The sequence below is a fragment of the Puma concolor genome, chromosome D4 (genome assembly GCF_028749965.1).
Source record: "Puma concolor isolate L17-30 chromosome D4, mPumCon1.1.hap2, whole genome shotgun sequence".
In the NCBI taxonomy this organism is placed as follows: Eukaryota; Metazoa; Chordata; class Mammalia; order Carnivora; family Felidae; genus Puma; species Puma concolor.
Window position 1 is genome coordinate 59,538,856 of NC_141679.1, and position 18,520 is coordinate 59,557,375.

The 18,520-nt window shown below is 34.7% G+C and overlaps 1 protein-coding gene across 3 annotated transcripts in view; it reads left to right on the forward strand.

The window, feature by feature from the left end:
• Positions 1 to 18,520, forward strand: part of ZCCHC7 (zinc finger CCHC-type containing 7) — a 252,484-nt gene that overhangs the window by 222,091 nt on the left and 11,873 nt on the right. For all 3 annotated transcript variants that reach the window (XM_025912942.2, XM_086683539.1, XM_086683540.1), the window contains one exon: positions 1,089 to 1,124. In XM_025912942.2, the coding sequence (XP_025768727.1) occupies positions 1,089 to 1,124 (36 nt within the window). The remainder of the gene's footprint in view (positions 1 to 1,088; positions 1,125 to 18,520) is intronic.

The following is an 18,520-nucleotide window of genomic DNA, read 5'->3' on the forward strand; positions in this document are numbered from 1 at the left end:
AAATCAGGTAAAGAATTGTTCAAGGTATAAGTCAAAGATGATAAAGGTTTAAGAAAGACAACTCATTCTAATTTTAGGCATGCATATGTGTGTGTATATACATGCATATGTATGTAGATACACATATTAAAACAAAAGTTATAAATTCACATTTACTTTAAGAATTGTCATTTACTTAGCTTGGTGGTTTAATATATTTAAATTGTTGCTGTAATATAATTATAAAAAATACTTACTGTCATCAGCTGTTCTTTTTCTCAGAAGACAGCAGACCAAGAAAATATAAGAACTTGGTTAGAAAAGTGTTTCCTTAGCAGAGTCATAATTTAAGTATAAGGAAAGAGGATTTGTATTTGTGCACATAAGAAAATGCCTCCTAACTGGTGTTTGTTGTTGCTGCTGCTATTGCTTGTGGTTGTTTTTGTTTTGTTACCTATTCTTTTACAAAGTTATTGAGGTTTTATTGGTTTTTTAAAGTGATTTGCCTATAAATGTACAGATGGAGGAGACAGCTTTTAAGGGAAAAGGCATGGACTTTAGATTGAGGTTGTTTTTAGTTTAGTTTTGGTGTAATTCTCTCTTTACCCTATTTCATAGGTTAGCAGCCAATGATTAGGTAAAAAGATGGCAACAGACATCAGAAATATATAACCACAGCAAAGGCTTCTTTAAAGCCGTTGCTATTAAATTGTTTTTTTTTTCAATCATACTACCAAGGTTCTAAATGTTCTTTTAAAAGGTGTATTTAGTGATTCTTACTGATTTTGACCACTGCTGTTCATTTATCAGTTTAACTGAGTTATGGCTCTTAATCACATCTTAGTGCCCAAAACTTCTAACCTGAAAAGAAAAAAAGAGAGAGAAAACTTTGTTACTGGCTTTCTGACAATGGCAGGGAGTGTGTTAAACCAGTGTAAAATTCAATTAAACTGTCTAGCCAGGTTTTTGAAGCTGAAATGCAGACCCTTTCTGTTAAGCTTCTTATTTTCCTGTGACCGACACCGGTGGATGCTGGGTTATGCCAAAACCAACAGGCTGTAAAGTACCTTGTTTCATGCTCCCAGCTGATCAATATTTTTATTTTCCAGGCTTGCCCAGAAATCTGGAGGCAGTATCACCTAACGGTGAGTAGAAACACCTTTTTTTTTTATTTTCCCCAAGACCTAGCCTATTTATCCTTCTCTGAACTGCTGACCATAAAATATAGACAAGCATCTTCTACTGGAAGATAATAAACATCCAAGAGTTTTTGCACTGAGAAAGCAATAATATACTTTTTCTCTTCTTCCCTGCCCAGTGCTCTGTTCTATATCTTCCTGTTCTGAAAAGAGTTTGTTTTTTATTACTCACATCATTTAATGATTACATCATGATATTTCTCCGTCTTCCTACACTACACTCATGAAATTAAAGGGAAAAAGTATGCTAGGAGCCATAAAAAATAATAGTAATCCAGTGTCTTTAAAGTGTTGTATTATCTACGGTCCCTAAGCATACAGTCCATCATATCTTCCATAATCATTTTTCTGGCTTTATTGAAATTTTTGCACATATTTTTTTTAATGAAGCTAAGAAAAGCTTAGTGTATCTTTTGCATAGAACAACTGTCATATCCTTAAGCTCCTCTTGACTTATTCAAAGTGTATAAACATCTGCTTAATACCATTCAAGTTATTCAATTCTCTGGTTTCCTTTTATTGTGAATTTAGGCTAAGTAGAAGTAGAAAACATAATTTACTATGGAATCAATTGGCTAGTGCTCAATATTATGAAGTCAGTTTATTTTTAATACTCAGCTTCAATAATTTCAATAATTCACCATAGTAGTCATTTTTTAATATATTAAATGTGTTATACTGCGCAAGATGAGATAATAAAAAGTATTCTTGTAGTTCTGCAGTTGCAACAGTATTATAAAAGCTCTTCCTTAAGGTTTAACGTATTAAGAGGGTTTGGTTATAGGAAGACAGTTAGTAAAAATAGAAAGGACGAAGTTTTTACAAAACATGTCTTCTTACTGCTCTCCCCTTGTAGAAATAAAAAGTAAACCAAGCAGTGACTCAGACTACCAATAAGATTGTCACAGGCCCAAGAAGCAATGAACAATGCCCGATGGTTTGTTTTCATATTGTTATCACTATTCAGTTTATTTAAAGATTCTCAGTAGAAAGCTGTAATTCCTCAACTGTCCTTCAGTCCCAAATTGGGTTTTGTGAAAATATTTAGTGTTATACCAAAATACACACGCGCGTGCACACACACGTATCCCCCTATATATGTTACACATATATGTTCTAGGTGTAACTCTTATGGATACATTGTATTTATACTTATATAGCAATTTTTTTATCCTAACATACTATGGTGAAATCCTTATAGCCTAAACTTGATTGAAATCCAATCATATATTTTTCAAAATGATAGTCACTTTTTGTAATTATATAACAGTTTTTTTAATCAGTATTTTTATTAAATTACAGCCTAATGGATTTGACACTGTTTCTTTTCCCTTTTCCCCTAAGTTAGAGAATTCCAGTCTTGAAAACTTGACATGTGGGAAGTACTATTTTAAAGCCACTGTTTTCATTACTTGCACCTATATTCTTTAATATAGCTGTCATAGAAGAATAGAAATTGGTATTTAGTATAACAAATATTTGAAGGTTTGTTTAATAGTGTAGCTTTTGAAAAACATAAATTGTAAAGAGAATAGTTGGGAAAAAATAAATGAAAACAAAATGAATTTCTCTTTTAGAGAGTTACAATATATTCTATTTATAGGTATAACAAAATTATTTTGAAAAATCCATTTTTCTCAATCTGGAATTCTGATTAGTTTTCAAAATAATATTGAAGGTAACTATCACAATTTATAATTATCAAGTCGAAGTTAGTAATTGGTAATTTAGAATTAGTTTACTATGCAAATATACATGCTAAGCTAGTACACTTATAAACATGTATATATCAGTATCAATTTTCATCTAGAATAAAAGTTAAATAATTATGTAGATAGGCAAATCCAAATGTGTGTAATTAAGCAGTATTTAATCTTGAATAAAAGCAGGATGCATGGTGAGTTTAGTCATCTTCAGCTCTTTTACTAGGCGATGGACTGCCATCTATTGACTTATAGTAGCCCTCACATGTGAATGTGGCATCACTCAGCAATGACCAAGTAATGAAGCCTAGGTTAGAATTGCCACTGTACATTCCTTTAAACCACTCTTCCTAAAACTCTGGAAATTTCCGCATTGAATCATTGATCCATTTGTTTTTCTAACCCAAAATGTCCATTTCTTACCCAAAATGAACTGTGCTTTGGGGGGAATAAATTGATTAGTATATCCAGTTTGAAAATGAGAACTTTTCAGTTACTTTTATCTGGTTTTTATCAGTAAGACTAGAAGGACATTTACACAGCCTCAAGTTTAACAACTGTAATTTAAGGTCTATTTGGGAATTGCTCTCTTTCTTTAAAAAAAAAAAACACAGTTTATAGGTTAAATAGAGTGTTATTTCTCAAATACACAACAGTGGTGGTGAAGCTGAATGGTGTAAGTGGACTTGCAAAATGTTCCAAATCATAAATTTCTTAAAACACATTCTAAAAGTAAGACAAAAGTTAAAGAAGAGAAAATGTTCACTATTTTCAGCAATTAAATGAGATGAAATAAAGTTTCCTTAACAACTTGTATCTGAATAGAACAGCTTTTTAGCCAAACTTGACTGGACTTCACTACATTAAAAAAAAAAAACAAAAAACTAAGACCATCATTCTAAAGGTACATGCCAGTAAAACTCTAATAAAAAGATACTACATAGATAGATAGATGTGTGTGTGAGTGTGTGTGCATGCATATTATAACAACTAATTTGGCTATGGCTATAAAATTGTCATGTAATTTAATGACTTTAGATGATCACTTTGGAGCTCTGCATAGGAAAAAGAAAAATCTATGATATTATTTAGCAATTAAATAATTTCCCCAATTAGTTTATGTATTTACCTCCTTCAGAAATGTTTATAACGTTTTTTAAATCTTCAATACTATAGCATTGTTCTTGTATTTTACTTTCTGTTATATTTTCAGGTTTTGGTAAAGCCTGACTTTGAATATTCTTTTTCATGTTTCAGATAACTCATTCTAGATAAAAATTTCCCTCTTTATTCAAGAAGGAAAACCCCTTCCCCCATTCCCTGTCATTTCTAGTTTCATTTATATTAAAAATCCTAGGCCAAAATGGCCACCAACAGAGTTTTACAACCAACAGAATTTTTAACTAGTAGAGGCTATAATTTGACATGCTTTGGACATTTTGTTAATCTTGTTTTTAATCTACTTACTTTAAAAAAGTAACCAGGAGTTTGCTATCTGGGGGCTGTGTGTGTGTTAAGAATCAAAAAGGACAATGCATCTTTTATGTTTAATTTTGCGCCTGGATTGCTTTGTGTGCATTGTTAAAATGTTACAACCTACCACCTTTTACTTTAACTAAAAGTTTAAATAGGAAGCAAATGTAACCTTTTTGGAAGAATTACCTTTTAAATGGTTTCTTTATATATAGTGTTTCAAATGCCTAGACTTCACTTCAAAAAGTAAAATGCTTGCTGTCAGGGAAACGGTAAGGAGTATGGTTTCCTTGCCTTCCTGTCTAGCCTAGGAAAAAGCTTGTGACCAGAGTTTACTAGTAATCGATACTGTCTTACCTGAACAGTTGAGTGTCAGAGTGTGGACCATAATTAACAATATTGTTTCATCTTACCACTCAGTTTTCTCTCCTTACCTGGAAACATTACTTTAGAAATGTATTTTCTGGGTTTTCACATTATGGAAATGAGAGTTTTACACTAAACAAGAATGTTACTTTAAAGTAAGTAACCCTGAATGTGAACAGATTTAAATTTAACTTTAGAGCGATGTTTTGTAGTCCAAAAGGAAGGAATAATAAAGTGGGATTTGGTTGTGAGGCTATAGTTATCCAAAAGTCTTTATCCTACAATTGTGATGAAGATAGGATGGGTAACAGTTTTCTAACTGCCTAAAACTAAAGTGGGTTTTTAAAAATACAAAATTTCCAAAAGTCAGCCTCAAGCCAGAATCTTTTCTTTTTGTGGGGGGACAAAAGTCCCTCTTTCTCTCTTAATTGAATACATGTTGGGAGTCCTACACCTCTTTCTGGGAGCTCTTCGGCTACATGAGCAGAACCACAACACCCGCAAGAACCCCATCCACAGTAGATACCAAGTGACATGCCTTTTTTCATGTGTGTGCTTAAGAAAATAGAACTGGTTACACGTTGTATTTTAAAGTGTTAGAACTCCATAGAAGAGTGAGAACTAGGCCTCACTCTGTTTTAGAATTATTTAAATCAACTTTTTTTTTTCTTGTACCATATCTTGAGGACTGGCATACAGATTATCATAAACTAACACTTTGCAAATTCATTTTGGAAGCTCTTTGCTAGTTCAATTCAGTTTGCCAACTGCCTCAAGAACCAGGAGCACCCTTGTTTAAACTGTAGGGGTTCCCCCCTCTGTAGCTGGTGTTGCTATTTCAGTGTTTTGATTGGTTAAGTGTTGCTATTGAGATATTACATCTCTGTCAAATTTTCAGAGATTTAGTTTTCATTAAAAATGTCCTTAACACTGAAATGCTGCTGAGGTGAGTGTAATCATGCTCTGATGATTCAGAAGGAACAGGTCTGTTTTGTAGTACCTCGGGGCCGTCTTCTCATTGTAGTACTTACTATAAAATATATCAGACCACTTTATGTTTCAAGTTACTTGGCATCTGAATAAAAAGAATTTCTGAATGAGCACTGATGACTGTTTTCTAATACTTCATATATGGTGACAGGGATAGAAGATACGTTTGAACTGTGACTAAAATTGTAAAATATTTTTCAGATGGAAAATGTATGTGAATACTTTTATATTTATTTAAGTACTCAACTTGTTCTCTAAAGAATTTAGTGTCAACATTTAGCTAGCAATTTTTTTACTTCAATCTTACCATGTTTAGAATTTACTATAAATGTAATTACTACACTTACAGAGTAGGTCACCTGAGTTTTATTTTTAAGTCTTTATTTCAGTGTCATGCTGGACCACATTTTTCTAGAACTTATCATTGGAAGCAATTGGAAAATGCAATTTCAAAGCAAATGAAACCTGGAATTATCAATTTCAATAAATGAGATTCATTTAAAAATAAATACAATTTGCTAAATCATCAAAAAGCAATTTTCTAAAGCTTCTGTAAAAGGAAGAGGGGGGAAAAAGTGAACACTGTGAATTACAAATGCACATGTTATTTTTCCTCTCACAGTGTTATCCTCAGAAATTTAGAGATTGTATGTACACAAACTTATTTATAAATGGGAATAGAATAAAATTTAGATTTAGATATTAAATTTATTTGTATTTATTGAAGCACATAGGAAAACCTTCATACTTTCTTCTTTTCTAAGAAATACTGAGGTGTCATCCCCTTCAGAGAAAATTTCCAACTTATTTTATCAATGTTTTAATGCAAACATTAATTTGTTTTAAATGAGAAATCAATATGGCGTATTTTGAGTATGTTTTTTTTCCTGTGTTAATATTTTTATTATCAAGTGTTTTATAACATTAGTTCTGTTGTAAATATAAGTATTTCAGGTAATCAGGCAATGAAAAGTATGCAGCATTCACACAATTTTTAAAAGATTCATTATAAAAATGTTTTGGCCTAGATGCAGCTGTGTTTTTGCCATCTTCTAAATATCTGAAGATATGTCCAAATAACCCCTCATCATTTCTGCTCATTTTCTTGGTAGCACATGTTGTTCAGTAATAAACTGATTGAAACTGAAGCTCTACTATAACAACTAACTTTTCTCATTTGACAGTCCGTGTGCCTTTTTGTCTGCCTTTAGTAGCTGGGGGCAAAGACCATTCATTATATTTAGGACTTACATATTTACAATATGGGCTTCAAGTGTTACTTCTGTTTTAAAAATTTAAGGGAATACTCATTACGGTCTCCCTTTTCTTTCCTGTTAGCAAATGTTTCTCCTGAGGATGATAAAAAGATATAAATTACATTTGAACTTTTTACTACCCTTCTCTCTCTTCCCTAGGTATGTTCACCTTTTTGATACTTAAATTGATACTTAAATTCTGTAGTGATTAAATTCTATTTGTAAGTATTTATATTTTTAATATATATAACATTTTTAAAGCCTATTCTTCTTGAGGAACACATACATTATTCATTTAATCCCAAATAAAACTGTTGTTGTTTTTCACTCACAACTCTACACTTTTATTTTTTTTTTTTTTTTTTTTTTTTTTTTTTTTTAAAAGATTTTCAACGTTTATTTATTTTTGGGACAGAGACAGAGCATGAATGGGGGAGGGGCAGAGAGAGACGGAGACACAGAATCGGAAACAGGCTCCAGGCTCTGAGCCATCAGCCCAGAGCCTGACGCGGGGCTCGAACTCACGGACCGCGAGATCGTGACCTGGCTGAAGTCGGACGCTTAACCGACTGCGCCACCCAGGCGCCCCTCACAACTCTACACTTTTAAATAGTGCCCCTGTTATCACAAAGATGAATATAAACAGGTAGCCTGAAAATTTTCAAACTGCAGTTTAATACTGTATAGTATCTGACTATAAAGTAAGTTGTAGTTTAAAAATCTGGAATGTTAAATGATGCCTATTCTTGGTCATGTTAACCATACATAAAGAGAGTAGAAGTAGTATGTAGAATACTTTTAGTATATTTAAGTGATTCTTTTTCATGTGTATTTTGAACAGGTGATTCATGTCATTCCTTAAATAAATATATTCCAACTGATTGAGTTTATCATAATCTTCTCTGGACATTCCAGTGCAAGAATAAAAGTAGATAAAGCATACTGGACCAATAATATTTGTATTAAACTTTCCTTCTAGTAGTCATGCATGTAAATGACATGGTAGATTACAGTAATTCCTAACAGGTCTTAAGTATTTAGGAATCACTTAGTTACTCACAGTCATGATCAACTATAACCTTTAAGGGTTTTGGTCAATCATTTGAATAATCTTCAGGAAAAGACTCCTGAAAGAATCCCTTGACTTGTTGATATGAATAGTCTCTCTGAACTAGTGTTGTATGTGCTGTTACAGTATAAACTGTATTAGTAATCTTAAATTGAATTAAGTTTAAGATTTTAAAAGCAAAATCTCTTAAATGACTAAAGGTTAATGAACTATTGATAAAATCAGTCAGATTTTAGACTTGAAATTCATTTGCCATTTGATCTCCACATACAAAAAAGTCATGGGAGTTATGTTTTTGTACATATGTAATTTTTTTGCAACAAAATAGAACTCAGCAATGGTCATTTAGGGCCAACGTCCTTAGTTTTTTGGAAATACCAAAAATATTATATGAAGAAAAATGCCACATGTTTAGAGACCATTTGATCAAAAAATTTTTTAGTATCTTTGGAATTAATATAGGCCTTTGCCTTAATTGATATACCAGTATACTGGTAGATCACATTTCAAATAGGAGTTTTTCCATGGGAATGTTCAGAAATCCCTGCTAGCTTTGTAAAAAGAATTCATGTGTGTGTGTGTCAAATGGTAATAAAGCTACCAAATTATTTTTTTTTATTTTTTAATTTATTTTTGAGAGGACACAAGTGGGGGAGGAGCAGAGAGAGAGAGAGAAAGAGAGAGACAGAATCTGAAGCAGGCTCTAGGCCCTGAGCTGTCAGCACAGAGCCCCATGCGGGGCTCAAACCCATGAACTGTGAGATCATGACCTGAGCCAAAGTCAGATGCTCAACTGACTGAGCCACCAAGGCATCCCTTCTTTTTTCTTTTTTTTAGTTTATTTACTTATTTTGAGAGAGAGAGAGCATGTGTGAGTGAGAGAGGGGCAGAGTGAGGGGGAGAGAGAATCCCAAGTACACTCTGCACTACGGCCCGATGCAGGGTTCAAGCCCATGAACCATGAAACCATGACATAAGCCAAAATCAAGAGTTGGAGGCTTAACCAACTGAACCACCCAGGCACCCCAGCTACCACATTAGTTTCATTCCTTTTTTCAAAAGTCATATGAAATCAAATCTATTATATGGATTATGAGGTCATCTTTATAACTTTGTAATATACCCATCTCTATAAATGCCAATTTTATATAAATACTGTTCTTTACATGTATTTGTGGATTACCCCCACATTTCTTTTCACTTAGGGGAACTAAATTTTGAATCATTTATTAACTTTGTTCATACAGTAAAATCTCAAATTTATCTTTCTTGGATCTCTCCCATTTCCTTTATTTATAACTATACCACATTTCCTCCTTGTTTACTAAAGTCCTTAAGAAACATGCAGTAAAATTGATTTGGAGTGGCAAACTCATTCAGAGGAAATTACTAGGGAATGTTTATTACAGAGAAAAGAATGCCAGCTTTGAGATCAGACATTGGCTCATATTCTGTCTCTTGAATTTACTAGATAGTCAAACCTAGTTAAAATATTTGGCTTCTAAGATCCTTGGTTTCTTCATCTGAAAAATGGGAATGGTGCCTTCTTGTTGTAAGTATGCAATGAGTCAATAAGTGTAAAGTACTTGGCACAGTACTTAGCACATAGCCCATATTCAACACTGTGTGAGCTCCAATAAAGCAAACCCATAGGCGCCTCGCACCTGTAGAGATGACCTCTGGGCTAATAGCCCAAACTCAGACTATTGTAATGTCTTTTGAGAAGACTATTGTTTACCTGAAATGAGGAGATTCATAATGACCTCTTTACTTTCTGTCTCCTAAAATTGTTTCCTTTTTATAATTACTGAAGTTAAAATACTCACAAGCACTGTCTTTTGTTAACAAAATTATTTACCTCGCTTTTCATTTTCTAATTATTTATCCTCCTTTCTAGAAATGTAGGTAATGTTTAAGTATAGCAAACTTTTTTTTTAATTCGATTTGCTCAAAAAAATCATTATAAAGACATTTAAGAAGTAGGTCACAAAAGATATTTAGGCTACTTCTTCTCCTAATGAAAATGACTATATAAAATTTGTGCCATGTAAAGAAATACTAATTTTGAAAAATATATGATCTAACTATATACATTAGTAAACATTCAGTTCTTAAATGGTAACTTCAGTGTCATCTGAATATAGTCATCTATCATAAGCAAATGAAATTATATAAATCTTTTGCTTTTTTAATATATATTGATTTTAATATGAAATCAAGTAATTCCCACTCACACGTAAACCAGTTCTATAGGGGTAGAGGGTTTATGTTAGTCAGGTGAAAATAGCATCTCAGTTTTTTTGTACTTCAGATAAAACTGCTTCATGCCTTCACATGACTGATGCCAGAAACGAGCCTGATTTCACAGCAAGATGTGGAGGTGTAAGAGCTCCACCACTTCTACACTGTTTTTATTCTCAATAGGTCCAGCAAAAAAGACAACACAAAATTAAGCATCTTCTCAATGCCTGTGATTTGTATTCTTGCAAAGAGCGTTCCTATTTCCTGTTGTTCTTTATTTTAAAGACAAGCAGGAGCTAAGATAGGGCATATTGTAAAAGCAAAAAAAGCATTACTTTCCCCCTCTTTAGACAGGTCCTTCCAGCTGTGGAGTTCTCTGCCTTTGTGACTGTGGGTTAAGAGTATTTCACATGAATAAGCGGGTTTGGATGGGGAGGGGGAATGCTGTGTGTTGTGAGTCATGTGAAGTTATGGTAAAAATGAAAATACTGGTGTTTATTTGAATCCTCTGTGTTGTAGCTAATAAATATAACAGAGCTACAGTTCTATTATTCTACAGTTTTCCGGTGATGGTTTATATACCATTATATGCAAAATATATAAGCAAATTTGAATATGTTAAGTAGTTCGTATGGTTGGAAGATATATACTAATGTGGTTTCTATGTTTTATAGTCTACCCCAATAAACCTTCAGATGAAGTATCCATGGATTCACACATGTATGTGTTCTTTTCTGTCCCTTCCCCCACATCCTGTCTTCACACCCTCCTCATCCCTCCACCCTGCTTCAAAGCTTGTGGTCCCTTTTCCATCCGCGTACTAAAAGGTTCTTTGTAAACCAGGCCATTTGTCCATCATTGTTTGGGGTCCAAACAGTGGTAAGATACCCTGTCACCGATCCCGCGTGCTATGAATGGCAGCTCCTCTCCGGACAATTGGCGGAGGGGCCGAGAAATATTCCTGAGAGGATTATTTAACCTTTCAATTTAGAGGGCACAAAGCCTGGCTGATTAATGAACTTTCTGATGGGCGCCGATAAGCGGATCTATTTCTTTATTTCCCCTAAAAGTGATTCCTTCTCCTGTCCATATTACTATAATCTTAAACCTAAAATGTGGCAAATAGATTAAAAAACAGCACTAAAGAGTTTATCTGGCTGGCAAACTGAAGGAGCGAAATTAAAATTGGTAATGACAGCAGTGGCTCAGCCTCATATGTGGTTTTTAAATGCACTGTGTATTTTGAAGAGACTTATTCTCCAGCGCGCCTGGTAATGACTGCTTTTGGTGCACAGTCTGGGGCTGGCTCCTGTTATCCCCACCCTCCCCCCCCCCCCCCCAAAAAATGAGTTGTGTTATCTGGATGGCTGCAGACACATCCGCGGCCCCCGCTCTCACTGCACGGGCAGACAAGGTCGATAGCATTACAAGGTATTTGTGGCAGCGCTTGTTTCAGTTTTCAGAGCTGCCAGTTTCCAGGCGGATTTGAATTACAAAAGAAGAAGCTGGCATGAAAATTGAAAGGTTTTATCGGCTGGTCTGAAGCCTCATAGCACATTGCTTATTTATGCAGTCCATTTGCACCAGGAAATATAAAAAGGAAATACATTTTTAAAATAAGGCCATAAAGACCCAGATATGTTTAAGATGGCAAATAAAATATAGATACCTATAATATCTTTCCAGGAAACGATTTTCACTTAATGTTGCACATTACTTCAGAAGAGCATTTATGTTGCTGTCATAAATTTGCGCGTTCGTGTCACTGTGTAGGTAGTCCCTGGGGATTAAGAAGGAAGCCTTTGCTAACTTACTTTAAAATTAAAATAGACGGAGGGATAGCCCTGCAGTTTGAGAGCTACATTGGAAATATTTAAATAGGGTGGTAAATTAAACTTAAACTAACATTTTTGCATTCCATGTAAAATTAGCTATGGCCCAGTGAATAAATGCCACTACCTTTGGAGAAAATTGGGATGCTTTTTAAGCCATGAAGATTTGGAGCATTCAGGGAGTGAATTACTGTGATCCTTACTGTCTTGCATATGCTCATTGTTCTCTGCTTACTGAGGTTTTCTTTTTTTGTTGTTGGTTTTTTTTTTTTCGGGGGGGGGGTTAGGGGGAAATGTAGGGTGGGATCTCATTTACAGAAAGAAAAGTGATAAATAAGTTTAATAGCTTCTTTTTATGAAACCTGTGCTTCATTTATTTTAGTCTTCATATATATCGCCTTTTAGACTTTTGCCTAATGCTTAATGTTGTGAATATATACCATCTTTTCAGTATTGAGAGTTACCAACAATTTACCTCTCTTTGTATTCCTTTAGTATAGTCTCAACTTAGTGAAAAAGATACACTCAGGCAATCCCTTATACTCTTGGTTACATAAAATGAAGATACACGTATACAAACACACAGTACTGAAAGGCCTTGAATAATCAATGGTCTTACCACTGGTCATTTGCAACCTTCGACCCGTTGGTTTGTAAAACTTAGTATCTGAAGAGGTGTAAGGAGGAAGTTAGATGTGTATAGAAAATATCAAATCAATAAAGCAACACTTTTCATTCTGCTGTAGTTCAAATGAACACTGTTTTAGAATCCATTTTCCAATAAAGCAAATTACTCTCAGCTAAACCATGAGAGATGCAATTTTTTGCAATTTTCATTTTCACCAGTGTCTGGTACCTTTCTCATGTTTTCATGACCTGGACTAATTATTTCATGTAGTTTTTTTTTAACAGAGAAAATATCAAAAGCATACACGTCTGCTGCATGCTAATGATGTGCTGTACATTTTTTCATGAATTTTCATAAGGATTTTTTTCTACGTAGCATGTGTGGCTTAATGATGTAATCACCCGATAGACTAGAAAATGCTCCAAAGGAGACGTTCCGGTCTGTTGTGTACATAATACATGTTTCAAAAATCTGCCTAATTAAGGAATTACCCAATGGATTGGGAGTCTGTTGGGTACATGACATAGTTTTTTTTTTAACACATAAAAGATATAGGTGTATCATTATATATGGTACTTTTAATGGCATTTTTAGGATGTAGGGGAAATTAGTAGCAATGTCCTCTGGAATACAATTGAATTTTTTTTTCCCCTGGGGAAAAAAAAAAAGAAAGCTTAAAAAACTTTATGAAGGAAGCTTTGTTTTAAAATAATTTCAAAACCTTTAGTTTGGGGAGAAAATTCCTCCCAGTATTCGTCAAAAGTAATACCGTGACTGTTTGCCAGAATGGTCTACAAATGGAAGACTTTGTCCCAAACCGTGGTTGGAACAGACCTAATGTCCTCGTCTGCAGGTGTGAGGACTGGCCCCAGAAAAACACTGACAAGGGAGGACAGGACCTTTGTATCTTTGGTCATATCTTGGGATCTTGGGATCATCATTTTTGCCTTGCCACAGACTCAGCTTTAGTTCAGTTCACTACACAACTATTTGCCTAACTTTTACATTTCTTACTTGCATTCCTTTAGGCCCCAGATTTGATTTTAAAATCTTAAATACCTACCAGTTACATTTCACTGGAATTTATATTGTAAACAATACTAAAGGAAAGGGAGGGCATTCATTCTCTTTTCCCTGCATACTCTTTATAAAACTAAATAAAATACTTAAAAAACTGTATCTGATCTCTAGAGTAAGCAATAAAAATAATATCTTTAAAGAGGAAAAAATATATATTTTAAGTTGAAACTTTTCTGCTCAGCTGTTAAATTCATGCCATTGGTCACTTCAACCAATGGACTTTGACCATGATGACCTAACATTTGGGGTAACATTTTCTTGGGAAATACTATTTAATACTTGGGTTGGATTTTTTTTTTTAATACATGAATATTGGGGTGGCGGGGGGGAGGCTTGTGCTATTAGAAGAATAATTTGATTTGGAAATATTTTCAAAGAATTGGGTCTTTCTCAAGCATGAAAAGCATATCGATTTAAGAGGTCTGTGAACAAATGTGACTTGTCCAGAAAGACTGGAGCTAAGCTCAGTATTAAACGTTACATTTGGTCATGAATACATTTACCCCAAGTACTTAATGTATTTGCTTTTTAATATATGTTCATGTAACAAATTGGATTAATAAAAACATATAGTCTTTAAGCATATGTGTAATTATAAAAATAAGTCCATTTTGCATTCACAAGAGTAGAAAATTCCCTTTAATTAGTGAAATTGATTGCATATCCTATATAGTAATGAGCTTCAACTAGATGCAAACCCTCATTGGATCAAAGTCAGTTTAGATAAGGGCAGCTCAAGGTCACAGAGGGAGATGCCCAGCAGGTTCATTTGCATAAAAAATTACTGTTGGAAATAGGACACTGAGGCAGCTCTGGCGTTTTGATCTCTTGGCCTTTGTCATGGAGATTCCTAGTTGTGAAGGGAGTAAGGCCAGTGTCCCAGATAATGATTAACTGTTTTAATGGCATTCATTCATTCATTCCGCACTAACTACTCATGCAGAAAAAAGGGTTATGTAAAATGACATTAGAAGAAAATCATTTGTAATCGTTGCATCGGGCTGCACTTTGAGGAGACATTAGGAGTAAATCCGTGGCGTGGTAGGCTTATGCTTTATCTTCTGATATTTACTGAGTTTACTGGTGCATGAAAAGCTTTCAGCAAGAATAGCAGATGGGATGGACCTTTCATAGGTAATGCTATCTACCAGGTTATTACTTCTATATATTGATAGTAAAGTAATCTCCAAGATATCACCCTACAAATATAGATTATTTAAATGTCTGTAACAAAAAAAAAAAAAAAGAAAGAAAAAAAGAGCTGCTTTCATAAATAGTTCACTTGGTAACCCATTGGGTCAAAGTCTCTAGATAAATGTTTAACTTTAAAAAAGTTCTAAAAGACTACATTCATTCCCTTACATTTCATCCACAATATAGACTGTATGACAGAACCCTGAACTTAGAGCTAATCAGTTGACATATTCTGTGTTAAATTGGACCTTTACTGTTAATTAAAAATAAAGACATGCTCCAAGGCAGAAGTAGTCACAAATTTATATTTCTAACACTTTAAATAGCTGTAAGATTTTTGTTAGATCACAGTATGAGAACTTGTCCACTGGAAATCATTATTGAGTTTTCAGTACTGTATTCTAATACAGAAATGTTCTCTAATTAGGTAAGATCTAGGCTGATTGCATTCCTATTAAGTCCTAGTACATGATAGTTTATTAAAATGAGAGTATGTAGATAGTGTTTGTCGTGTCATTTACTAATTAATTATTGTGAAACAGTTTAGAATTTCATAGCACAATATAAATACTGTTGCTATTTTTATTAGTAATAATGGAAGTTTTTAACTAGTGACATTATTCAGATGAATGAACATCCAAATGTTTGCACTTCATCCAGGGGCATAAATGAACAGCGGGGCTAAATTTAAGGCTCTTTGAATGAAATTACTTTCAAAATAAAGTAAGTGTCAACATGAAACATGCTTTCAAAATAAAGTAAGTGTCAAAAAAAAAAATTAAGTGTCAACATGAAACATGCTTTCAAAGTCTTGATTAAGAAGGATCTCTTTATCTCTGGTACTATAAAACTGAATTCCTATTCTCTTTATATTACTAATTCTTTCCTGATTCTGCCAGCGTATGTACCACACTCTCAATTCGAAGTAGGGGAGATGCTTAGGAAGCTGTATTAATTCATGCAGACTTTTTAATATATCAAAGCATAATTTAAAAAATTGTCTGTTAGGGGCGCCTGGGTGGCTCAGTCGGTTGAGCATCCAACTCGATTTCAGCTCAGGTCGTGATCTCAGGGTTTGTGAGATCAAGCCCCGCCTCCAGGTCTACACTCACTGTGCCGTGAACACAGAGCTGCTTGGGATTCTCTCTCTCCCTCTCTGTCTCTGCCCCTCCTCCGCTCGTAGGTACTCTCTTTCAAAATAAATAAATAAACATTAAAAAATAAATTGTCCTTTAATGACATAAGACAATTGATATCGTTTTCCAAAGCATCCAAATTATTAACAGTAACTAAAATGCATTGGATGCTTACTATGGGTCATGTGCTTTACCTGTGCATTACCTCATTATTCATCTATTAATATTTACAGAACTCTTACTATATGCCTGTCCCTGTCCCTGGATCTGGGGTATAGCAGTGAACAAAAAACAGACAGAAATCCCTGCCCTCACAGACCTTACGTCCTTCTTGTCTGGGAATGCAAGTGGAGGGATAGACAAAACAAACTAGCAAAATATATTATGGGAGATGTGATAAGTGACATGGAGTTTTGTTTTTGTTTTTTTCTTTACAGCAGTGAAGTAGGGTAGGGAACACCAGTTGGAGGGAGCTGACAGAGTTAAAAAACGTGATCAAGAAAGCATTACTAATACGACCTTTGAGCCAAGACTTGAAGGAGGCGAAGGAGTGCACCATGTTTATCTGGGCAGAGTGACACAGGCCGATGGAACAACATTAGGAGTACCTGTAATTTCCTCTAACTTAGGCAATAAAATAATGCAAAGAAATTCCATAAAACTTTTGCTCTGCATCCTAATATTGCAGAGATTTTCAGTGTTTGAATTTACTTTAAACACATTTATTGGCTGTATAACTCATGTCCACTCTATAAAATTTTGGAGTCTTTAAGATCTACTTATTCACCACCTGTTTTTGAGCACTTTCTGTGTTCTAGTTTAGGCATTGGCAAACTTCTATGAAAAGCCAAGTAGTAAATAGTTCAGCTTGGCAGGCAATATGGTCTCTGTCATAACTCTGCTCTTGTAGCATGAAAAGTAGCCATAGATAACCGGATCATAGGGTAGTTCCATTTTTACCTTTCTGAGGAACCTGCATACGGTTTTTCCACAATGGCTGCACCAGTTTGCATTCCCACCAGCAGTGCAAGAGGAGTCCTTTCTCACTACATCCTCGCCAACACTTGTTGCTTCTTATGTTTTTGATTGTAGCCATTTTGACAGGTGTGAGGTATTATCTCTTTGTAGATTTTATTTGCATTTCCTTGATGATGAGTGATGTTGAGCATCTTTTTCATGTGTCCGTTGGCCATCTGGATATCTTCTTTGGAGAAATGTCTGATAAGCACTGGGTGATGTAGGGAATTGAAGAAAAGAGTAGCAGCCTTAGATAACCTGTAAACAGATGTGCCTGGCTGTGTTCCAATAAAACTTGATTTTCAGACACTGAATTTTGAATTTCATAAAATTTTCATGTGTTGCAAAATATCCTTTTTTTTTTTTTTTTTTTTTTTTTTTTTACCATTTAAATGTAAAAGCATTCTTGCCTATGGGCTATACAAAAACAGGCAATGAGCTGGATTCGTCCTGTCGGCCATAGTTTACCAACACTTAGTCTAGATTCTTGCCATAAGGATACAGAGTGGACTAAAAGATCTCTTACCCTGTGCACCTTACATTCCAGCAATGGGGAGGCAGATAATAGACATGATAATCAGTTTAGTACACGAGAAGGTGAAATGGGGAAAGGAGCATCAGGAGCACTGTGGCAGGAGTAAGTAAAAGTGGACTTTACTCTGAGCGGATGCGATGGGAATGAACCACTGGAGACTTGTACGGTAGTGTGGCTTTCCTGTGTTCTGTATTCCTGAGGAAAAGCCAGCAGTGCCATGGGGACACCAGTGGTTCTCCTGTGAGGAAATCCCTATTTGCATCCATACCAAAGTTCTAGTGTCTGGATATCCATCTTGTTCTGGTTCTTTCTGTGCCCTCCCTCCCCAATCATTACTGCCTGATTCATCTTGTCCTTTTTCATAGGATTTGAGCCAATGGAATTTCTTATTCCAGCGGAATAAACATAGTGAGCATATTTTCCTTTCTTCAGTGAATCTAGAAATCTTGCCTCAGCAGTAAATTACCATATATTTGCACAAAAAAACATTGAAAAATTATAAACATAAGTCTTTCAGAGAATGTTTATTATTTGGCGGGTGGATAATTCTGTTTATCATCAGTGATAGTCTCTGCCTACAGTCACCGACTAATTTTTGAGCACCTACCATTAGCCTTAGAGTGGATTTTCATGCCACTCAAATCCAGTGCTCTCCATTCTGAATGATAAGCCCTAAGCGATCTAGTCCCTCTCCATCTTTAGAACCTCCTCTTCTCCCACGCTTCCTTCACCTACTACACTTCCAAATTTACAGATATTTCTCTGATATTCAAATATGGCAAATTTACCCGCATCTCCGAGATTTGCATTCCCTGTCCCCAT